We start from the raw sequence: 24,142 nt of genomic DNA, 5'->3' as shown, positions 1-24,142 counted from the left end.
ACTAATGTATAAAATGAATTGTTACTAGTGCTTTAGTGATGATTTTGAATTTTCAACCTTCCACCACATGGTGATGTCTTTGAGTAAAGGTAATATTCTTTCATGAAAAACATGTTTAATGTTCGCAAACATCTCTTCAATTCCCTTCTGATACAGCGTCTCCAAAGTTCAAACATGTATATCACAGACATTATTGGGATTGTACCTATATGTGAGAATTAAACCCAGGGAATGTGGCATTCAATTTCTCTTACATTATTACAACTTTTTTTCTCAAAACTGAAAATGAGCAGTCACTAAATAACTTACTTAACTGAGTTCTTTAATCAAATGTGTAGCAATAGGAAATTATTAAAAGGAAGGTCTCTAGGATCATTTTATGGAATGTACGGGTAAACCTGGAATTAACCCATTTTTGACTAACGAGTGCTAATACCTACATTTCTCTCCAGTTTCTATTCATTCTCAACAGACATCTGTATTCATTCCTGAGCATCTAATCTATGTGGCTTTCAGGTCCCACTTCTTTGTATAGTAGCCACCCTTACGGATTTACACTATGTCGAGTTCTGCTTTCTGCACAGTTTGTTGGCCTGATCCTCTTACTTGATAAGGAATACCATTCTATCTCTTCTTTGCCAGTTAGAACAATGGAGGAGCTGACTGGCAGAGGAGTCACTCTCCAGCTCTAGTTGACAATGATAACTGAGTCTCAATATAGTCCTCTTATGACTGCCCTGGAACCTTTCCTTTTTTCCCCATAAGGTTTTTCAAGTGAGGTCAAGGTAGAAAGTTCAACACTTGTTGTTTGTCTGCTCTGTGCATATGGTTGGGGTTCCGGTATTACTGGGATAAGGATTACAGTTACATTTGTAATCAGAAAGCTGCTGAATCAGAGGAAGAGACCAGCTTCTCTGGCTATATACTGCACAACAATTGTCAGCCACTTGTATAGTCTTTGGGTAATCAATGATATCACATGATTATTTGAAGATGAATATATTTCCAGGTGGCCTCAAGAAGCATAAATAGGATTTCTAGTAACCAGAAAAATGGGTCCTACTTCCCTCCCCTAGTTTTAATAAGCATTACAAATAACAGCCAAGAAAAAATATTTTTCTTCTAACTTTCCTTTCAGTTTGGTGGTTGTCATTGAAGTAATTACTCTGGGTCTCCATGTTTCAATGGTTAAAACTAGTCCCCAGTAATCTGCCTAAAAGTTTCTTCTACTTCATTCCAAAAATGCCTTAGGGAATTATCCAGGCATTTAACTATTCATGGCTTCTCACTTCCTCCCTTTTATTATCTCAAACTATCTTAACCTTTATTACTCAGTGGTTTAATTGTCAGATTAGACTCCCCAAAACCTGTATCTTACCCATACCAAACTTTATAGCTAAACATCAGGTAGAGAAAAAAGGATATTTCCCTGGAGGAGCCTGAATCCATCAGCTGCAGTTCCCAAAGGTTTCCCTTTTTCACCCCCCAACTTCCATTCAAATCTATTTCAGAAAAATCAGATGAGAGTTTTAAATAAGCAGAAACAACATTTCTCATGAATGAAGCTATCTCAGTTTTGTAGTGTTAAAAACACAGCTTATGTTTGGTGCAGCCGGTATGGAAAGCAGTGTGAAGGTTTTTTTAAAAAATTAAGAATAGAATTATCATATGACCCAGCAATCCCTCTCCTGGGTATATACCCAAAAAATCTGAAAACATTTATCCATAAAGATATATGTGCTCCAATGTTCATTACAGCTTTATTTACAGCTATATATTGTGATATATATTGTATATATAGATATATATTGTATTGTATTGTATATATAAAACTGTATATATTTATTTACAGCTATATATTGTGATATATATTATATATAGATATATATTGTATTGCATTGTATTGCATTGTATGTATAAAACTGTATATATTTATATACAGCGATATATTGTGATATATAGTGGCCAAGACATGGAAACAACCAAAGTGCCCTTCTATAGATGACAAGATAAAGAAGATGTGGTATATTTAAACAATGTAATACTATTCTGCCATAATAAAATATGAAACAGTGTCATTTGATACAACATGAATGGATCTTGAGATTATTATCCTATAGAGTGGGAGAAAATGGCAGCGTGAGGTGAGCCTCTCTAGCGCTCCTCTGGAATTTACAATGAATCGGACAACAATAGCTCCACAAAGGACTCCCTGCGCAGAGAAAGGCAAGACAAAGAGGCCCACTACTGAATTCACCTCCAGGTGGGTGAATCGTGCGAGCGGGGGAGGTGGGAGAGGAGAAGTGCAGAAATGGAGCCACGCGGGCACAGGACACAGACCTAGCTCAGTGCTCCACGCTCACTGCATCCCGAAACTACTGCAGCTGCGGGATAGGGAAGGACTCGGACTATGAGGGCACCGCTTACGGCCCACAGGGCTGAGGGAGCAGCATATAACACGGTTGAACCCAAGGCTCGCTCACCTCGGAGCAAAGACTGAGGGAAGAGACCTGAAATTGGTGGTTTAAGCCCTCATGCCGAGTAGAGAATGGAAGCCTTAGGCACTAAGACTAGCCCCCCCCCCCCCCGTCCCTACCCACCCAGAGCTCGCCCCACCCCACCTGCACCGTGCTAGAAGCAATAAAGTAGCAGTGTCAGATCAAAGGACAGAATATTTGCTGCTCTGAGAACTGTGGAACACAGACACAGATTCGCAGCTCAACTAGTTCCGGCAAAGAGGAGGGAGCTGTGGAAGCACGACTGGCTGTGGTGGTGGTCACCACCATTGCTCTGGGCCACTTATCACAACTCACCCCGCCCCTGGCCCCACCTATCTGGGCAGATCCCTGCAGCAGTAAAGAGAACTGCTGAAACATACGGGCTCTGAATCTGGTGCAGAAAGAGCTTTGGAACTTCTAAAGCTCTTTGCATACCTATCAACCTGTTGCAGAAGCCACTCCTGTAGATGTCTAGGAAGAGAAATAGTAAATCAGTGATTGCCATGAATAACCAAGGCAACAAGATAGCTCAGAAAGAAAGTGAAAAGTCTCCAGAAAAAAACTTAGAGATATGGAAATATGTGATTTAAATGACGAAGAATTAAAGATTGCAATTCTGAAAAAACTGAATGAGATGCAAAAAAAAGGCAGTTTAATGAATTCAGAAACACAATCAAAGAACACCATGAGCATTTAACAAAAGAGATTGAAATTTTGAAAAAGAACCAAATAGAATTTCGGGAGATTAAGAACTCAATAGAATAAATTAACAATAAAATATCCAGCTTAGGTAGTAGAGTTGACCAGATGGAGGAAAGAATCAGTGATATCGAAGATAAGAACCTGGAATTTACACAGATGGAAGAAGAAAGAGACTTGAGACTTAAAAGAAATGAAAGAACTCTACAAGAACTTTCTGACTCCATCAGAAAGAGCAATATAAGAATAATGGGCATACCAGAAGGAGAAGAAAGAGGGAAGGGAACAGAGAACATATTCAAACAAATCGTCGATGAGAACTTCCCAAACTTGTGGAAAGAACTGGATCCTCGAATCCAAGAAGCAAATAGAACACCTAATTACCTCAATCCCAACAGGCCTTCACCAGGCACATTGTATTGAAGTTGTCTAAAATCAATGACAAAGATTGATTTGTCATCAAGGCAGCCAGGGAAAAGAAGACGGTAACTTACAAAGGAAAGCCCATTAGATTATCATCAGATTTTTCAGCAGAAACTCTACAAGCTAGGAGGGAATGGAACCAAATATTCAAACTATTGAAAGAGAGAAATTATGAACCAAGAATAATATATCCAGCAAAGATCTCCTTTAGATATGAAGGAGGAATAAAGACTTTTCCAGACATCCAGAAGCTGAGGGAATTTTCTAATACACGACCTGCACTACAAGAAATACTAAAGGAGGCTATTAGACCACCATCAACAGGGACAACTTGTGGCAACCAAAACATCAAAAGGGGAAGAGTAAAGGCCTGAACTGGAATATGGGAATAGAGGAAGTGTACTGAAAAAACTGGAATACTCTAAATATCAAACTTTCTTTCACATAAACTTAAGGATAACCACTCAAAAAACATCCAGAACTGAAATATATACTGTAATAAAAGAAGAAACAGAGGGAAACATCATACAATACCACCACACAGAAATAATAGACAACAACAAAAAGGCAAAGAAACAATGGAGACACAGCCTTACCAGAAAACTAAAGATACAATGACAGGAAATCCTCACATATCAATAATCACCCTAAATTTAAATGGACTGAACTCACCAATAAAGAGACACAGATTAGCATATTGGATCAAAAAACTAAATCCAACCATATGCTGTCTACAAGAGATACATCTCAGCTACAAGGACAAGCATAGACTCAAAGTGAAAGGGTGGAAATTGACACTCCAAGCAAATGGTACCCATAGAAAATCAGGTGTAGCCATAATGATTTCCGATGAAACAGACTTCAGGGTGAAACAGATAACAAGAGACAAAGATGGACATTTCATAATGGTAAAAGGGACTATACAACAGGAAGACATAACAGTCATCAATGTTTATGCCCCCAATCAGGGAGCACCAAAATATACCAAGAAACTACTAACAGAACTAAAGGGAGAAATTGACCAAAACATAATTATACTAGGGGACTTAAATACATCAGTGACAGCTATATAGATCTGTATAGATCATCCTAACAGAAAATAAATAACGAAATAGCAGCCCTAAATGATACATTAGATGAAATGGACATAATTGACATATATAGAGCACTTCATCCTAAAACATCAGACTATACATTCTTTTCTAGTGTACATGGAACATTCCCAAAAATACACCACCATATATTGGGACACAAAATCAGCCTCAGCAAATTTAAGAAGATTGAAATCATACCAAGCATATTCTCTGATCACAAAGCTTTGAAATTGGATATCAACTGCAAAAAGAAAGCAGGAAAAAACACAAATACATGGAGATTAAACAACATAATTTTAAAGAACGACTGGGTCAAAGGAGAAATTAGAAGAGAGATCAAAAGATACATAGAAACAAATGACAATGAAAATACATCCTACCAAAATTTGTGGGATGCCGCGCAAGCAGTTTTAAGAGGGAAATTTATATCATTACAGGCCTATCTCAAGAAACAAGAAAAATCCCAAATAAATAACCTCATGTTACACCTTAAAGAACTAGAAAAAGAAAAACAAGCGAAACCCAAGGTCAGCAGAAGAAAGGAGATAACAAAAATCAGAGCAGAGCTCAATGAAATAGAGAACAAAAAGACAATAGAAAAAATTAATGTGACAAAGAGCTGGTTCTTTGAAAAGATTAACAAAATTGACAAACCCTTGGCTAGACTCACAAAGATAAAAAGTGAGAAGACACTACTTAACAAAATCAGAAATGAAAAAGGGGAAGTTATCACGAACACCACAGAAATACAAAGGATTATCCAAGAATACTATGAAGGACTATATGCCACCAAATTCAATAACTTAGAAGAAATGGACAAGTTCTTAGAAACATATAGCCTTCCAAGGCTGAATCATGAAGAACTGGAAAATCTAAACAGGCCGATCACCAGTAACGAAATTGAATCAGTCATCAAAAACCTTCCCAAAATCAAAAGTCCTGGACCAGATGGCTTCACCAGTGAATTCTACCAAACTTCAAAGAGAATCTAATACCAATCCTGCTCAAACTTTTCCAAAAAACTGAAGAAGAGTCAGTACTCCCTAACTCATTTTATGAGGCCAACATTACCCTGATACCAAAACCTGGTAAGGACAACACAAAAAAAGAAAACTACAGACCAATATCTCTGATGAATACAGATGCAAAAATCCTAAACAAAATTCTAGCAAATCGAATACAACAATGTATTAAAAAGATTATTCATCACGACCAAGTGGGGTTCATCCCCGGGGCACAAGGATGGTTCAACATTCGCAAATCCATCAATGTGATACATCACATAAACAAAATAAAGGACAAAAATCATATGATTCTATCAATTGATGCAGAAAAAGCATTTGATAAAATACAACATCCATTTATGATTAAAACACTTAATAAAATTGGTATAGAAGGAAAATACCTCAACATAATAAAGGCCATATATCACAAGCCCTCAGCTAATCTCATAATTAATGGTGAAAAGCTGAAGCCCTTTGCTCTACGTTCAGGAACACGACAAGGTTGTCCCCTATCACCTCTGCTTTTCAACATAGTGTTGGAAGTCCTCGCCAGAGCAATCATGCAAGATAAAGAAATAAAAGGCATCCAAATAGGGAATGAAGAAGTTAAATTGTCACTCTTTGCAGATGACATGATGCTATATATAGAAAACCCTAAAGACTCCACCAAAAAGCTATTAGAAACAATCAATGAATACAGTAAAGTTGCTGGCTACAAAATCAACGTACAAAAGTCCAATGCTTTCCTATATACCAACAATGAAATTTCAGAAAAAGAAATACAAAAAAAAATTCCTTTTGCAATTGCAGCAAAAAGAATAAAATACCTAGGAATAAACTTAACCAAGGATGTGAAGGATTTATATGCTGAAAACTATAAGACATTTTTGAAAGAAATTGAAGAAGACACAAAGAAATGGAAACACATTCCATGCTCATGGATTGGAAGAATCAACATAGTTAAAATGGCCATATTACCCAAAGCTATATACAGATTTAATGCAATCCCCATCAAAATCCCAGTGGCATTTTTTAAAGAAATAGAACAAAAAATCATCAGATTTGTTTGGAACCACAAAAGACCCTGAAAGGCAAAGCAATATTTAAAAAAAAGAACAATACTGGAGGTATCACACTCCCTGTTTTTTGCTTGTACTACAGAGCTACAATAATCAAAACAGCTTGGTATTGGCGGAAAAACAGACACATAGACCAATGGAATAGAATTGAGAACCCAGAAATAAAACCACATAAATTTGGGCAGATAATTTTTGACAAAGAAGCTAAAAACATACAATGGAGGAAAGACAGTCAATAAATGGTGCTGGCAGAATTGGATAGCTATGTGCAAAAGAATGAAACTGCACTGCTATCTGTCACCATGTACCAAAATTAATTCAAAATGGACCAAAGACTTAAGCATAAGACCTGACACAATAAACTGCATTGAAGAAAACATAGGTACTAAACTTATGGACCTTGGGTTCAAAGAGCATTTTATGAATTTGATTCCAAAGGCAATGGAAGTAAAAACTGAAATAAACGAATGGGATTATATGAAACTAAAAAGCTTCTGCACAGCAAAAGAAACTATTGACAAAATAATGAGGCAACCAACTGAATGGGAGAAGGTTTTCGCAAACAGTGCCTCTGATAAGGGGCTAATATTCAAAATATACAAGGAACTCATGAAACTCAACAACAAAAAAACAAACAACCCAATTGAAAAATGGACAGAGGACCTGAAGAGACATTTCTCCAAAGAGGATATACAAATGGCAAATAGACATATGAAAAAATGCTCAACATCGCTAATCATCAGAGAAAAGCAAATAAAAACCACAATGAGATATCACCTCACCCCAGTCAGAATGGCTTTCATCAATAAGACAAATAGTAACAAGTGTTGGAGAGGCTGTGGAGAAAAAGGAACTCTCATACACTGTTGGTGGGAATGCAGACTGGTGCAGCCGCTATGGAAGGCAGTGTGGAGGTTCCTCAAAAAATTAGAGTAGAATTACCATATGACCCAGCAATCGTTCTCTTGGGTATCTACCCAAAAAATCTGAAAGCATTTCTCTATAGAGACACGTGTACTCCAATGTTCATTGCAGCTTTGTTTACGGTGGCCAAGACATGGAAACAACCAAAATGTCCTTCGATAGATGAATGGATAAAGAAGTTGTGGTATATATACACAATGGAATACTATTCCGCGTTAAGGAAAGATGATATAGGAGCATTTGTGACAACATGGATGGATCTTGAGAGTATAATGCTAAGCGAAATAAGTCAGACAGACAAAGCAGAGAACCCTATGATTTCACTGACTTGTGGTATATAAACCAAAAACAACAAAAGAACAAGGCAAACAAATGAGAAAGAAAAACTCATAGACACAGACAATAGTTTAGTGGTTACCAGAGGGTAAGGGGGTGGGGGGTGGGTGATGAGGGTAAACGGGATCAAATATATGGTGATGGAAGGAGAACTGACTCTGGGTGGTGAACACACAATGGGATTTATAGATGATGTAATACAGAATTGTACACCTGAAATCTATGTAATTTCACTAAGAATTGTCACCCCAATAAATTAAAAAAAGAAAAAGGCAACAGAGTTGGCTCAATTGTGATCTAGTGTTATTTGGAAGATAGAATTTGTAAACCATGAAACAGGATAACTAGCTTAGAAGATTTTTAAGCAAAATGTTGAAGGTGCAACTCAGGTCCTCCTAACTGCTTAAAGTAAAATTTGAGAAGAGAGAGATGAATTGAAGAACTTGCAGCTTTATTTACTATCGTCAAGACATGGAAACAAACAAAGTGTCCTTTGGTAAATGATTGGATAAAGAAGACGTGGTATATATACACAATGGAATACTTCTTTGCCATAATAAAACATGAAATCCTGCATTTGCAACAACATGGATGGATCTTGAGATTATTATGCTAAGCGAAATAAATCACACAGAAAAGTTGAGAACAATATGACTTCACTCATATGTGGGATTTAAAACTGAAAGTAACAAAGAAACGAGACAAACCAAAAAAAAACACAAAAACTCATAGACATAGACAACAGTTTAGTGGTTACCAGAAGGCAAGGGGGAAGTGGGGGTGGTAGAAGAGGGTAAAGGAGGTCAAATATACTGCGATGGAAGGATAACTGACTCTGAGTGGTGAACAAACAATGCAATACACAGATGAGGTATTATAGAATTGTACATTTGAAATCTATGTAATTTTACAAACCATTGTCACCCCAATAAATTTAATTTTAAAAAAGAAGTAAGAGTTAAGTACAGAAGTTCCAGTACTTAAAGATTTGGAGAATACTCAACCTACTCATGTTGCAAAAAAAAATGAGAAAACCTGTTCTGAAGAGAATATCAAATATGTGGCTCAAATCATGTGATTAAGAGATTATGTACATTAACCATCTCAGCAGCCATTTCAGCAGAAGCCAGGAATAGATTATATCAGATAAGATTATAGGATAAGATTATAAGGATAAGATTATATCAGAAGAAATGCACCCAGGTTGGACCAAAGAGAACAACATAGCACAATAGAGCTATTTGGCTGCCAACCTGCTTTATCCTTCGAGAAAAGAGAAGAATGACCCCAAAGATGACTCAGATATCATCGGGGCTTCTGGAATTTCTACTTTAAAAGTGACTAATATTGACTATATTTTGTGTTAGTTATTATTGATAAGAAAATAATAACACGCATATATAATTATATGCTACATGTCTTCTCTTTGGTTTCAGATGGTGAGGCCCCTTTATTGGTTCCACCCAGCCAGGCTTCCCCAGCCCAAAGTCTCAGAGGTGGGACCTCTATCCAGAGCCAAAGGGGTGGAGTAGGCTATCTGGGGAAAGGCACATCAAAACCACAATGAGATATCAACTCACACCTGTCACAATGGCTATTAGCAAAAAAGACAAAAAGTAACAAGTGTTGAGGAGGATGTAGAGAAAGGGGAACACTCATACACTTTTGGTTGGAATATAAAATGATACAGCCACTGTAAAAAACAGTAGGAAGTTTCCTCAAAAAATTAAAAAGAGAACCACCATACCATGCAGCAATTCCACTTCTGAGTATTTATCCCAAGGAAAAAAAAATGCTATTTTGAAAAGATATATGCAACCCTATGTTCATTACAGCATTATTTACAATAGTCAAGATATGGAAGAAGTAAGTGTCCATCTCTCTCTCTCTCTCTCTCTCTCTCCCTCTGTGTGTGTGTCTGTGTGTGTGTGTGTGTGTGTGTATGTGTGTATGTACCAGGGATGCCAAAAAAATGTATACACTTGACTTGTATTCATCTTTTGTTATCGGTATCTATTATTACAATTTTAATACAGTCTTTTCCTTTCTTAAAATGTGTATACATTTTTGGCACCGTGTGTGTGTGTGTGTGTGTGTGTGTGTGTGCGCGCGCGCGCAATGGAATACTACTCATACATTACAATGGAATAAAAAATAAGGAAATCTTGCCATTTGTATCAACATGGATGGACCTAGGAGGTATTATGCTAAATGAAATAAGTCAGATAGAGAAAGACAAATACTTATTTCACTTATATGTGGAACCTGAAAAAACAAAACAAACAAACAAAACAAATTAGAAACACACTCATAGATACAGGAAACAAACTGGTAGTTACCAGAGAGAGGAGAGGTTGGGGAGTTAAATAGGTGAAGGGGATTAAAAGGTACAAACTTATAGCTATAAAATAAATAAATCAAGGGGATGTGAAGTACAGCATAGATAATAAAGTCAATAATATTGTAATAATTAAATTAATAATTTAATAATTAAATTTAAATATGCAAAGGAGCTGATTGACAGATACTGGTCTACCACTAGAAGCCTATAGAAACAAAGTGAATGAACATTTTTGGAGAGCTGTAAAATAATTTCTACAAGTCTAAAAATCTGCTATGTTTAGTAAATAAAACCTCAAATATCCCATGCACAAATACGTTTGTTGAGAAGATACTTAGCTTGATGCCATCACAATGGACTGACATCAGAATTTAGTAAATATGGGTGGGATATGAGTAGAGCTTCAAGTCAAAATGAATTTTACATTTGATTCTATTTGTTTTGCTATTACTTAAAAGAAGGATGTCTTAAACATTGCAATCAAACAGAAAGAGCTAAAAATATATTGACTGTATCAATAGACAGGAAAAAGCATGTCATTATTTTTTATTAAACATAGGGTATGTCTTTAATTATTCCTATTATATATATATTCTTCTTTTAAAACATCTTAAATTTGTGTATCTCAAAAATATACAATAAGTATCCAGTAAAGAGTTTGTAAAAAGAGTAAAATAAAGTGTTGTATCAGAGGATACATTATAAAATATTTTCATTGTAAAATATTATTACATTTTTGCTCACAGATATTATTTGTTTAATTGCTTGTATAAACTACTATCAATTGACACTGTTCACTAGTTCTATTGTATTTTTGTTTAAATAATAGCTTTTATGTAGTAACAGAAAAGTGAACAATCACAATAATATATAATTTCAAATAAATATCTATTTTTCTATGTATTTATAAGACAGCAATAATACATGTGTATAATAACGTTAATTTATTATGCTTTTTTCCTTCCTTTGCTCTGATACACAGTCTGATATAGCTTTGTTAATTCTCTAGAAAGTTGGTCACCCTAGTTATGACACCCCCAAGCTATCCAAGCTGCAGGAATCTACCCAGGAGTTTCATTACTTATTTGCCCCAAAAGGAAAGGGAATAAGAGTGGACAGCCCTCTTCTGCTCCTAGGTTATTTTAGGTGGGCACCAATACATTCTGCAACAGGGAGTATTCCCCAACTCTTCCCAGTCTCATCCATGCCAGCTTGATCTCAATCTCTATATATTGCTTAGGAACCCTGGCCGTTGGTGGTGGGATGGGGAGTGATAGGTGGGGTTGGGAAGGGATCTAGAAGAGGAAATTTCAAAAGATTAAATTGGTGCCCTTACAAGGCGAGAGAAAGTAATAAAAGACAGCCTGAAAGATTCTAGTGGCATTCATATCACAATGACTACTAACACTATTTTAAACCAGAAATATATGAGACAATCTAAAGTGAACTATTTAAATTAACTGGTCAAAATTATATGCCCTGGAATTTCTACTTTTAAAAGTGCCTAATGTTGGGTATGTTTTGTGTTAGTAAACGATGTCAATATTGATATAGAAAGAACAGTACAAACTTATACTAAGATTTTGAAAAACCTTACAAAGAAAATAAAACCATGTTTGTTGACATCAGTGTTTTCCAATTAACCTATACTTTAATTTACTCTCTTATATATTATCTTTTATTAATAAAAATTTAAAGACACTAACTTTTTTTAATTTTGTGCCCGTCATCAATACTTCCAAATTCTTTTTTCATTGGTCTGCAACGAGGAGGAGCAAATCCTTTATCACAATGGCAATGGTTGAAATTATTGCAAACCTGGAATAATCAAAGTAGAACAATTTTTTATCAACAAAGATTGTTTTCAATAGAGACCAATGAATATTATATACTTATTCAACAGATAATTTATTTCAGAGAATTTATCCAGTCTAGAGAATTTATCTGAAATTGACAAATTCAACAAACTTTCACAAATTTTCTCTTGAAATTGTCTATACTTTAGTAAGTTCATCTAGCTTCTGTTGCCAAATCAATTATTTTAAATTGTTTCAAGTCTCTCCATAGCCAAACCCAAATATTGGCATTTACCAGTAATAGGCCACTAATTATCCACTCAACTTCAAAGAACAGCCAGACTCTAAACTAACGAGCAAGACTAGCAAGGAAATTTTAATAATATTTATTTACCAGTTTCTGTTTTCTCTCTATAAAAATAAGATGATTTTGGTTATATGGTAACACACGGTACTTACAGAACACCCACCCCACATATTTACCAAACTTTTTATACATCCAGTATCACCTTAAATGTTTCTACTTTATATTGTCTAATAAATAGTTTGGCAAGATTTCTGAAGAAAATAAGATTAAAGTTATAAATTATAGACTGTTAAATGATACCAAACAGTATGAAAATGATTTTAAAAATCATGCAAGTGATTTTTTTCAACTTCCAGTATCATTTATTTTTCCTAGAATCTGGATACAATTAATTGCAGCAAGACAGTTCTCAATACTATTTAAGCCTCATTTTAGGTTCTTTAAACTACCTCAGTATTTGTAAATATGAGAATTCACATTCTAATAACTGGAAAACTAAAATTTGACATAACAAATTTACTCAATATTGATGTGACTATATGTGGGGACAGAGCCCCAGAGAGCAGTTTCCAGGCTCTCGGCCTCACATAGAAAGGTGCTGGCTCAGGTAGTAAATGGCCATCAACTGTGATTGGATGGCCATCAGCTGTGGCTGGTTGGAAGTCACTTGTAACCAGTGAGCCATTGGCCACTAATATAACGGCCGTGGCTACGTTAGCAGAAAATGGGGGCTAGCAAGAAGATGGTGGCTGAGCCTGCAAGCAGTGCAGGGAGGCTTGCGAACAGTTGGCTCCTGCTTCCTGTGTCTCCAACCCAGCCACCAGCGAGACTATAGTGGTATGACTCCCCTACCTATGGCTCCGTGGGTGTTCCTTTGTGGCCTCACCATGTCCTGCGTTCTTATGTGGGGAGTGGGACCAGAGATCCCGCCTGACACCCTGCATGAGTCCCGGCATGACACTACAAAAAGTTTTATATGCAACATGTGGACTTTACTATTACAGAATTTGCCTTTATAAACTAGCTTACACATAAACAAAGTTACTCTTTGTTTATCTGTCCTAACTTATGAAGTGTTGCACTGTAAACAGATAATTCCTCCCCAAAGTTCCCACCTAGAAAAAAAGTTAATCCAGAATTATCAAATCCTAAAGTTTCAGCAGATATAATACCAGAAATAGGTTATGGGCTACTCTTAAGTCTTTTACCTAAGTAGTACTATAGGAAGTTACAGTGTTGATGAAAAGAACACACATGTTTTTCATTAACCTTTATTTTAATGGGTCTCAAAACTCTGTCACAGATTTTTGGTCAACTTGTTTCCATTAAAAAGTATTGATTGTAAAACTAATAACTTAAAAACTGCCACACACACAAAAAACAACAACACATTCTCCTTCTGAAGGTTTTGCGATGCACTGTAATCATTAACCAGTCTTTTACTATTAAACTTAAATGGCCATTTGAGACAAACAGTTCTGAGACTGTTCTTCCACCACTGATTAAGACTGGGGTGGCAGGTATTGGGGATGATATTCATTTAGCCTTCTGAGCTTTCTGGGCAGACTTGGTGACCTTGCCAGCTCCAGGTACCTTCTTGTCCATTGCTTTGATGACACCCCCAGCAACTGCCTATCTCTTGTCACGAACAGCAAAACGGCCCAGAGGAGGATAGTCAGAAAGCACTCCACAAACACGGGCTTGCCAGGAACTATATCAACCATGGGAGCATCACCAGCTTTCAAAAACTTTGGGCTATCTTCCAGCTTTTGCCCAGAATGATGACCAATCTTCTCCTTCAGCTCAGCAAATCTGCAAGCAGTGTGAGCTGTGTGACAATCGAGCACAGGTGCATATCAGGTACTGGATTGGCCTGAATGGTTCAGAAGAATCACCTGAGCCCTTAAGCCAGCTGTTTCCATGTGGGCCATTTTTGCTGTCACCAGCCACATTGCCACAATGAACATTTTTGACAGACACATTCTTGACACTGAGGCCCACACTGGCCCCAGGAAGAGCTTCATTCAAAGCTTCATGGTGCATTTCAACAGACTTTACAGCAGTTGTAACATTGAGCAAAGGTGGCCACATTGCTGGGTTTGAGAACACCAGTGTCCACTCAGCCCACAGGGACAGTACCAATACTACCAGTTTTTTTTTTTTGGTTTTTTTTTGTTTTTGTTTTTGTTTTTAGGCTCCAGCGAGATCCAATACTACCAATTTTGTAGACATCCTGAAGGGGCAGAGGCAAGGGCCTGTCAGTTGGATGAGTTGGTGGCAGGATGCAATCCAGAGCTTCATGTAGTATGGTTCCACTGACATTGCCATCATTATGGGTTACTTTCCATCCCTTTGTAGAAACCTGGCCCACAGGCAGATGAGCTGGCAGGCAGTCAAATTCTCATGGCTCCATGGGAATGCTGCGTATCATACAGCCAATTCTCTATAATGGCCACCAGTCAAAGTCTCCCCACTTCTTGGGACTGTACATGAGAGCAGGCCTGCCAGATGATCACGAAATGCTCTTTATTTTGCTGTACCTATATAACCTTGCTTCTCTGCCTGCATTCAGAGTGCTATCCCTCTGGCCGGAGGCCACCAAATACTCTCCCTGGTCTGTAAGTGTCAACAAACCTATGTCTCTCACTCAGCCAACTAGTGTGTTCTTCAGACTTGGGGCTTCTCAGGCACAAATCTTAGAACAACTCGGATTCAGTCTGAACACCCTTGAACCATGTTAGCGCTTGGCTCCAGCATGTTGTTACCATTCCAAACAGAAATTGGCACAAATGCTACTGTGTCAGGGTTGTAGCCAACTTTTTAAACGTAGGTGCTAACTACCTTAATGATTTCCTCATATCTCTTCTGGCTATACAGCAGCTCAGTGAAATCATTTTGTTTACACCAACAATTAGTTGTTTCATACCTAGTGTGTAAGCCAGAAAGGCATGCTCACAGATTTGGCCATTCTTAGAGAGACCTGCTTGAAATTCACCAACACCAGCAGCAACAATGAGGACAGCAGAGTCGGCCTGAGATGTGACTGCAATCATGTTTTTTATAAAGTTTCTGTGTCCTGGGGCACCAATGATGGTCACATAGTACTTGCTGGTCTCGAATTTCCAAAGGGAAATACCAATGGTGATACCATGTTCAGCTATCAGTTTATCCGAGACCCAGGCGCACTTGAAGGAGCCCTTTCCCATCTCAGCGGCCTCCTTCTCCAATTGTTCAATGGTTCCTTAGTAGATCCCACCACATTTGTAGACCAGATGGCCAGTAATGGTAGACTTGCCAGAATCTACGTGTCCAATGATAGCAATGTTGATATGGCTCTTTTCCTTTCCCGTTTTGGCTTAGATTTAACAGTGGTTTTCAAGACACCTGTGTTCTGGTGGCAAACCCATTGTGAAAAAGCTCAAATCATTTGTTTTAAATCTCCAAGCTATTTATTAAAATTTCAAAGCATGTTTCTTAAAATGAAAATTGAAATTACTTACTCCATGATCATTGCAATCTTCAGATCTGCTGCACGCAAAAATATCAATGTCGTATTTAATCTCTCGACAACGAAATTTGACACAATACTAAAACAAAATGAAGTGAAAAATAAAGTCAGTGAAACAATCATATTATGTGCATTGATAATACGAGGTGTGATCAAACAACATGGTGAATATTTAAATTTAAAAAATCATTGCAGTAAAAGACACATTGTCATTAAACCCCCTCCAAACATACCCTCTCGCTTGAACACACTTATCACATCGTTCTTGCCACTTTCTGAAGCAGTTCTAGAAGTCCTCTTTCATGAGTCTTTAGTTGTGCTGTTGTGGCTGCCTTGATGTCCTGAATTGATCCAAAAAGTTTACCTTTCATGGTCATTTTGACTTTGAAGAGCCAGAAGTTGCACAGTAACACATCTGGTAAATAAGGTGAATGACTCACTATCATGTTTTTATTTGACAGTAATTGCCTGACCAGAAGCAATGTGTGACACAGAGCCTTTCCACTGTGATCAAAAAATACAGTGAATGCTGCTGCTCAGTGCTATCCAACGCAAAGAAAGGGATATTCAATATGGGAAGCAGTGTGTCAAACCTCAATAACAGTGTGTGACAAGTTTCAACTTGTTCGGTGCAGTCAGTCAGGTGAGAGCTACGGTTGAGAGAAGGTCTGTTTTAAAATGTGCCATAAATCATCCTCTATTATGACAATGCTCCATGTCACACATCGCTTCGGGTATATGGCAATTTCTGTCAAATAAAAACATTATGTTGTGTCCTCATCACCTTATTGACCGGATCTGGCACAGTGCAACTTCTGGCTCTTTCCCAAAATCAAAATGATTCAGGACATCAAGGCAGCCATGACAGCGCAATCGAAGGGCCTCACGAAAGAGGACTTCCAGAACTGCTTCAGAAAATGGCAAGAATGATGAAATAAATGTGTCGGAAGTGAGGGGGAGTATTCTGAGGGGGATTAATGGCAATGTGTCTTTTACTGTAATGATTTTCTTTTATTTAAACGTTCACCATATTGTTTCATCACACCTCGTATATAAGAAAAATTGAAGAAAATTCCAGTCACATTATCAAGGATTGGAATAAAAATCCAAAAAATACAATAATTTGAGTACATTGAAATAAATGTGAAATAAGCTATGAGTCTTCAGACTGTAAATATGTAATCATATGTAAGAAGTTGGAAGTCTTATTTTCTTACCATCTCACACCAGAAGTCCTCTTAGAAAGACAAATGTCTAGAAAAATAAACTGATTCATTCCTTGAGTTCAAGAATTATCTGAGGAGCATTTTTAAAATACTTATATTTGGGGTCCACCTGAGACCATTACATCAATATCTCTGGTGGCAAGGTCCAGGCAATTATCACGATCAGTCAGGGCTGACTACTATCTGGTGGGAGGTTGAGGTCTTAAAACCAGTCATATGAACGGCAAAGGAAAATAGTTTATTTCCATGTGAAATAGTTTATTTCCATGTGAAAAAAATAAGAGAAAGTAAAGGAAGGATAACAGATAATTATATGAAGTACAAATTGGTAGTTACAAAATAGTCATGAGGATATGAAGTATAGCATAGTGAATATAGTCAGTGATGTCACAACAACTGTGTAAGTATCAGATGGGTACTAGACTAGTCAGGGCGATCGCTGCATAAATTATATAAATGTCTAAGCACTATGCTGTATACGTGTAATCAATATAAAATAATATTGATTGTCAACCATAGCTGAAAAAAAACCTTTTTTTTTCAATAAATTAATAAATAAGTACAATGTAGTACCCTGGATGGAATCCTGGAAAATGACATTAGGTAAAAGCTAAGGAAATCTGAATGAAGTATGGGATTTGCTAGTAGTTAATAACAATGTATCAACATTGATTCATTGATTATGACAAAGTATCATACTATTGTCAGATATTAGTAATAGGGGAAATCGGGTGTGTTGCTTAGGGGTACGGATAAGCAAATGGGCAAGAGGGAAGGGGTGATGGTATATTCTAAAATTGGATGTGGTGAGGAGTGACATCATAGGAATGGCGACAGCAAAGTGGACTTCTTGACCTCTCCTCCAGAGTTTTAAACAAAGGGAACATCTATAACCCATCAAAGGACTCTCTACTCATCACAAAGAACAGCTAAGAGACTTGTAGGAGGACTACTTGAAGGTGGGCAAATTGGGCGAGCAGGGGAAGTGGGAAGGGAGCGGAGTGGAGACGCAGACCACATCCACGGTTGCAGAGACACAGGGGATCCCAGGAAGGAACAGAGACCACAAAAAAACCAGGAGATGGTCTCTTTCCCTGCGTCCCACAGATGATCTCTCCACCGAGAGAGCAGCATATCCAGCATTTGAGGCAGTAACCTCAGCTGAGATCTCCAGCTGGGCCCTAGGTCAGATAAAGGACATGAACACCATCCTGGACCCCTCCCTCCACTCTCCCAATCCTACCCCCACCTTTCCAGAGACTTAAGCTGGTCCCTGAAGTGAGGAGTAGTGTCAGATTACAGAGGAGCCATAGCGCTCAGGATCTGACCCAGGGAAGAGGCTGGGAAGAGTGTGACACTGCTGGGCTGGGAAAGTGAAGACTCCTCCATCCCCAGGGCCCCATTTTCTGGCCTGCCTATGTCAGGGTAATTACAACTGTGGAGACACTCCCAGGGATCAGCAGTAGGCAGCAGATACAGCTTTGGACTTTCAGCAGCTCAGACATCTCCCACCATACACACACACACACACACACACACAGAGAGAGAGAGAGAGAGAGAGAGAGAGAGAGAGAGAGAGAGAGAGAGAGAGAGAGAGAGAGAAACACAGAAGAAGTACCCTAAGACTTAGGAGATCTGGGCACAGGGTTGTTTGTGTTACTCTCAGTGCGCATATGTGCAGGCAATAGCAGAAACTGCATTGACTTTGTAAAACCTACCATCCAAACCCCATAGCCCCACTCATCTAAAACTCATTTCTCATCCCAAGGTCACTCTGGACACCAGGTGACCGGCTCTGACTGCATAAAATGCAGAGGACTCTGTACAGCAAAGGACAATGTGGTAATTACTTGGTGGGCTTAAGCGAAGACTGGCACTGCTTTTTTTGTTTTGTTTTGTTTTTACATTTTTGCCTGTGTTGAGTGTGGGTTATAGGTTGCTTTTACATGTGAATGTATTTGGTATTTCCTTTGTTGTTGTTGTTGTGCTTGGTGATTTGCTTTGTTCTGAAATTGCCCTACACCAGGGCCCAGCTTAAGAGGCACAAGATTCAACACACACAGAGGCCAACTCCAGACGAAACTAGAGTATTACCGGGTTTGACCTACAAGTGACACACCCAGAGGAAATTTTCTACAGGCAAAAGAGCCCATAGAGGCCAAGCCTCATTTAAGCAGTCAACCCTCACGAAGTAGAATATCCTGCCTATGGACAGAGCCAAGTCTCACAACTAGTCAGCCTAGGAGTCAATCCCACCTACTCACAAGCTAAAAGCCATTAAAGATCAACTTTAAAAGGACAATATACACAACACAAGAGTCACCTTTGGAGCACACGCAGGAGAAGAAGGAAGTGATGCAAGACAAATATAAAGGACACATACTACATAAGATAACAGAGCAAGAACTAAGAAACCTAGGGGATCTACCTAATACATCAAAGCAAACACAGAGAGTCAGCCAGAATGGGGAAACAAAGAAACATGTCCCAAGTAAAAGAACAGAAGAAACCTCCACAATTGAAATAGAGGTAACCAACCTATCAGAGACAGAGTTCAGAACACTGGTGATAAGAATGTTTAAGGAGCTTAGAGACGACATAAAGGACAGAGAAATCATAATGAACAACCAATTGGAACTAAAGAATACAATAACTGAAATAAAGAACACACTTGAAGGAATGACCAGCAGGTTAGATGAAGCAGAGGATCGAATCAGAGACTTAGAAGACAAGTTAGCAGAGATCACCCAAACAGAACAACAACAACAAAAAGAATAAAAAACAATGAAGATGGTTTAAGAGACCTCTGGGATAACATCAAGCGCAACAACATGCGCATCATAGGAATACCAGAAGGTGAAGAGAGGGATCAAGGGATCGAGAACATATTTGAGGTAATAATGTCCGAAAACTTCCCTAACCTGATGAAGGAAATCGACATACAAGCCCTGGAAGTGCAGAGAGTTCCAACCAGAATAAACGCAAACAGGTCCAAACCAAGACACACTAGAGTTAAAATGGCAAAGGTTAAAGACAAAGAGAGAATCCTAAAAGCAGCAAGAGGAAGACAGCAGGTTACACACAAGGGAACTCCTATAAGACTATCAAATGACTTTTCTACAGAAACATTGCAGGCCAGGTGGGAGTGGCAGGACATACTCAAAGTGATGGAAAACAAAGGCCTACAACCTAGATTTCTTTATCCAGCAAGGCTATCATTTAAAATTGAAGGAGAGATAAAGAGCTTCCCAGAAAAGAATAAGCTAAAGGAATTTATTACCACCAAGCCAGCACTGCAGGACATGTTAAAAGGGCTTCTGTAAACAGAATAAAGATGAAAACAATCTAAGTACAAATTTAAAAATGGCAATAACTATTTACCTATCAATAATCACTTTAAATATAAATGGATTAAATGCTCCAATCAAGAGACATAGGGTGGCTGAGTGGATAAGAAAGCAAGACCCTTGGATATGCTCCATACAAGAGACTCACCTCAGATCAAAAGACACACACAGGCTGAAAGTGAAGGGTTGGAGTAAGATATTTCATGCAAATGGAAATGAGAAAAAAGCTGGAGTTGCAATACTTATATCTTACAAAATATACTTTAAAATGAAGAATATATTAAAAGACATAGATGGGCACTACATAATTATAAAGGGATCAATCCGACAAGAGGACATAACCCTAGTAAACATCCATGCACCCAACATAGGAGCACCTAAATATATAAAACAGATATTGACTGACATAAAGACAGAGATCAATAGTAACACTATCATAGTAGGGGACTTCAACACACCTCTGACAACCAGGGACAGGTCTTCCAGACAGAAAATCAATATGGAAGCAACGGACTTAAATGACCCATTGGACCAGTTGGATTTAATCGATATTTTCAGAGCATTTCACCCCAAAGCTGCAGAATACACGTTCTTCTCAAGCGCACATGGAACATTTTCAAACATAGAACATATGTTGGGACATAAAACTAGCCTCAACAAATTTCAGAAGATTGAAATCATACCAACATATTCTTTAACCACAATGCTTTGAAACTGGAGATCAATTGCAAAAAGAGGGTGGGAAAACCAACAAATATGTGGAGATTAAACAACATGCTATTAAGAAATGACTGGATAAAAGACCAAATAAAAGGAGAGATCAAAAGATGCATGGAAGAATGAGAAACTGGATGTCATAGGAATGGTGGCAGCGAGGTGGTCTTCTTGAGTTCTCCTCCGGAACCTACCACAAATTGAACATTTTACCCATCAAAGGACTCTCTGCTCATCACACACAACAGCTAAGAGACTCATACAAGGATTACTTGAAGGTGGGCAAACTGGGCGAGCAGGGGAAGAGGGAAGGGAGCAGAGTGAAGACATGGCCTGCATCGGCGACTGCGGAGACGCAGGGGTTCTCAGGACAGAACAGAGACCACAGAGCCAGGAGGTGGGCTCTTTCCCTGCATCCCACAGCTGATCTCTCCTGCCGAAAGAGCAGCATATCCAGCATTTGAGGCAGTAACCTCAGCTGAGACCTATAGCTGGGACCTAGGTCAGACAAAGGATGGAAACACCAGGCCTGGGCCCCTCCTCCCACTCTCCCAATCCTACCTTGTCCCTTCCATTGACGCAAGATGGCCCCTGAACTGAGGAATACTGTTACATTACAAGGAGCCGTAGCATTCAGGATCTGGGAAGACCCGGCTTGCAGCTCTGACCCAGAGAAGAGGCTGGGAAGAGTATGACACTGCTGGGTTGGGAGAAAGAAGACTCCTCCATCCTCAGCCCCCACATTTTCTGGCCTTGCTAGGGCAGGGCAATTACAATTGCGGAGACACACCCAGGGGTCAGAAGCAGGTGGCAGAGGTAGCTCTGGGATTTCAACAGCTCAGAAATCTCCTGCCCTAAACACACACACACACACACACACACACACACACACACAGAACAAGTGCCCAAAGACTCAGGAGACCTGGGCACAGGGCTGGCTGTGTTACTCTCAGTGCACATATGTGCAGACAAGAGCAGAAACTGCACGGACTTTGTAAAAACTACCATCCAGACACCACAGCCCCATTCATCTAGAACTGTAGTCCCGGGGTCACTCTGGGCACCAGGTGGTGGGTTCTGCCTGCATAAGACACAGAGGACTCTTTGGTACAGCAGAGGACAACCTGGAGATTACTTTGTGGACTTAAGCCAAGACTGGCACTGCTTATTTTGTTTTGTTTTGTTTTGTTGTATTTTTGATACTTTTGCCTGTATTGAGTGTGGGTTATTTGTTGTTTTTACATGTGAGTGTATTTGGTTAATTCTTTGTTGTTTTCTTCTTCTCAGGTGTACATGGAACATTTTCCAACATAGATCACATGTTTGGCCATAAAACAAGGCTTGATAAATTTAAGAAAATTGAAATCATACCCATGTCTTCTCTGACCACAGTGTTATGAAATTAGAAATCAACTACAGGAAAGAAAACTGGAAGACACACAAATTCATGGAGGCTTAATAACACGTTAGTAAATAATGAATGGGTCAACCATGAGATCAAGGAAAAAATCAAAATATATCTCGAGACAAATGAAAATGAAAACACGACGACCCAAAATCTATAGGATGCAGCGAAAGCAGGCCTAAGTTTGTAATTCATAGCAATGCAGGCCTACCTAAAGAAATAAGAAAAATCACTAATCAACAGTTTATCCTCGCACATAAGGGACGTGAAAAAGAACAACAAAATAAGCCCAAAGGTACAAGGAAGGAGATAATAAAGATCAGAGCGGAAATAAATGAAACACAGACCAGAAAACAATACGAAAGATCAATAAGTCCAAGAGTTGGTTTCTAGGAAGATAAACAAAATGGACAAACTTTTACCAGACTCATCAAAAAAAAGTGAAAAAGGACACAAATTAATAAAATCAGAAATGAAAGAGGAGACGTGACAACAGACACCACAGAAAGACAAAAATAATTTAAGAAATTACTATGAGCAACTATATGCCAACAAATTAGACAATCTGGAAGAAATGGACAATTTTCTAGAAGTATACAACCTTCCAAGGCTAACTCAAGAAGAAACAGAAAACATGAATAGACTGATTAGCACCAGGAAAATTGAATCAGTAATCAACAAGCTCCCAACAAACAAAAGCCCTGGACCGGATAGCTATACAGGTGAATTCTACAAAACATTCAAAAAAGAATTGTCACCTATTCTCCTCAAGCTATCCCAAAAAATCCAGGAGGAGGGAAGGTCCCAAACACTTTTTACAAGGCAACTATCACCCTGATCCAAAATTCAGACAAAGACATTACAAAAAAAGAAAACCACAGGCCAATATCCCTAATGAACATACATGCAAAAATCCTCAACAAAATATTAGCGAACAGAATTCAGCAATACATTAGAAAGATCATACACCATGATCAAGTGGGATTCATCCCTGGTATGCAAGTGTGGTGAAACATCCGGAAATCAATTAATGTGATACACCACATTAACAAAATGAAAAATAAAAATCACATGATCATATCAATAGATGCAGAAAAAGCATTTGACAAAATCCAGCAGCCATTTATGATAAAAACTCTTAATAAAATGGTAATCGAGGGACCATAACTCAACATAATAAAGGCCATATATGATAAACCCACAGCTAACATCATACTCAATGAGGAAAAGCTAAAACCATTCCCCTTAAGATCAGAACAAGGCAAGGTTGCCCACCATCTTCACTTCTATTCAGCACAGTGCTGGAAGTTCTAGCCATAGCAATCAGTCCAGAAAAATAAATAAAAGGCATCCAAATTGGTAAGGAGGAAGTAAAATTGTCATTATACGCAGATGACATGATAAAATATATAGAGAACCCTGAAGACTCCACCAAAAAACT

General features: G+C 38.3%; 1 protein-coding gene across 1 annotated transcript in view; it reads right to left on the bottom strand.

Annotated features, from left to right (window-relative positions):
- LOC308496882 (disintegrin and metalloproteinase domain-containing protein 5-like) overlaps positions 1-24,142 on the bottom strand; it is a gene marked incomplete at both ends in the record, with an annotated part of 111,645 nt that overhangs the window by 14,783 nt on the left and 72,720 nt on the right. Inside the window, 2 exons of the mRNA XM_081046666.1 lie at positions 12,105-12,216; positions 16,002-16,088. Of these exons, the coding sequence (XP_080902792.1) occupies positions 12,105-12,216; positions 16,002-16,088 (199 nt within the window). The remainder of the gene's footprint in view (positions 1-12,104; positions 12,217-16,001; positions 16,089-24,142) is intronic.

Source organism: Rhinolophus hipposideros, assembly GCF_964194185.1.
Source record: "Rhinolophus hipposideros genome assembly, chromosome: 4".
Taxonomy (NCBI): domain Eukaryota; kingdom Metazoa; phylum Chordata; class Mammalia; order Chiroptera; family Rhinolophidae; genus Rhinolophus; species Rhinolophus hipposideros.
This window is presented reverse-complemented; position numbering and strand designations above follow the sequence as displayed.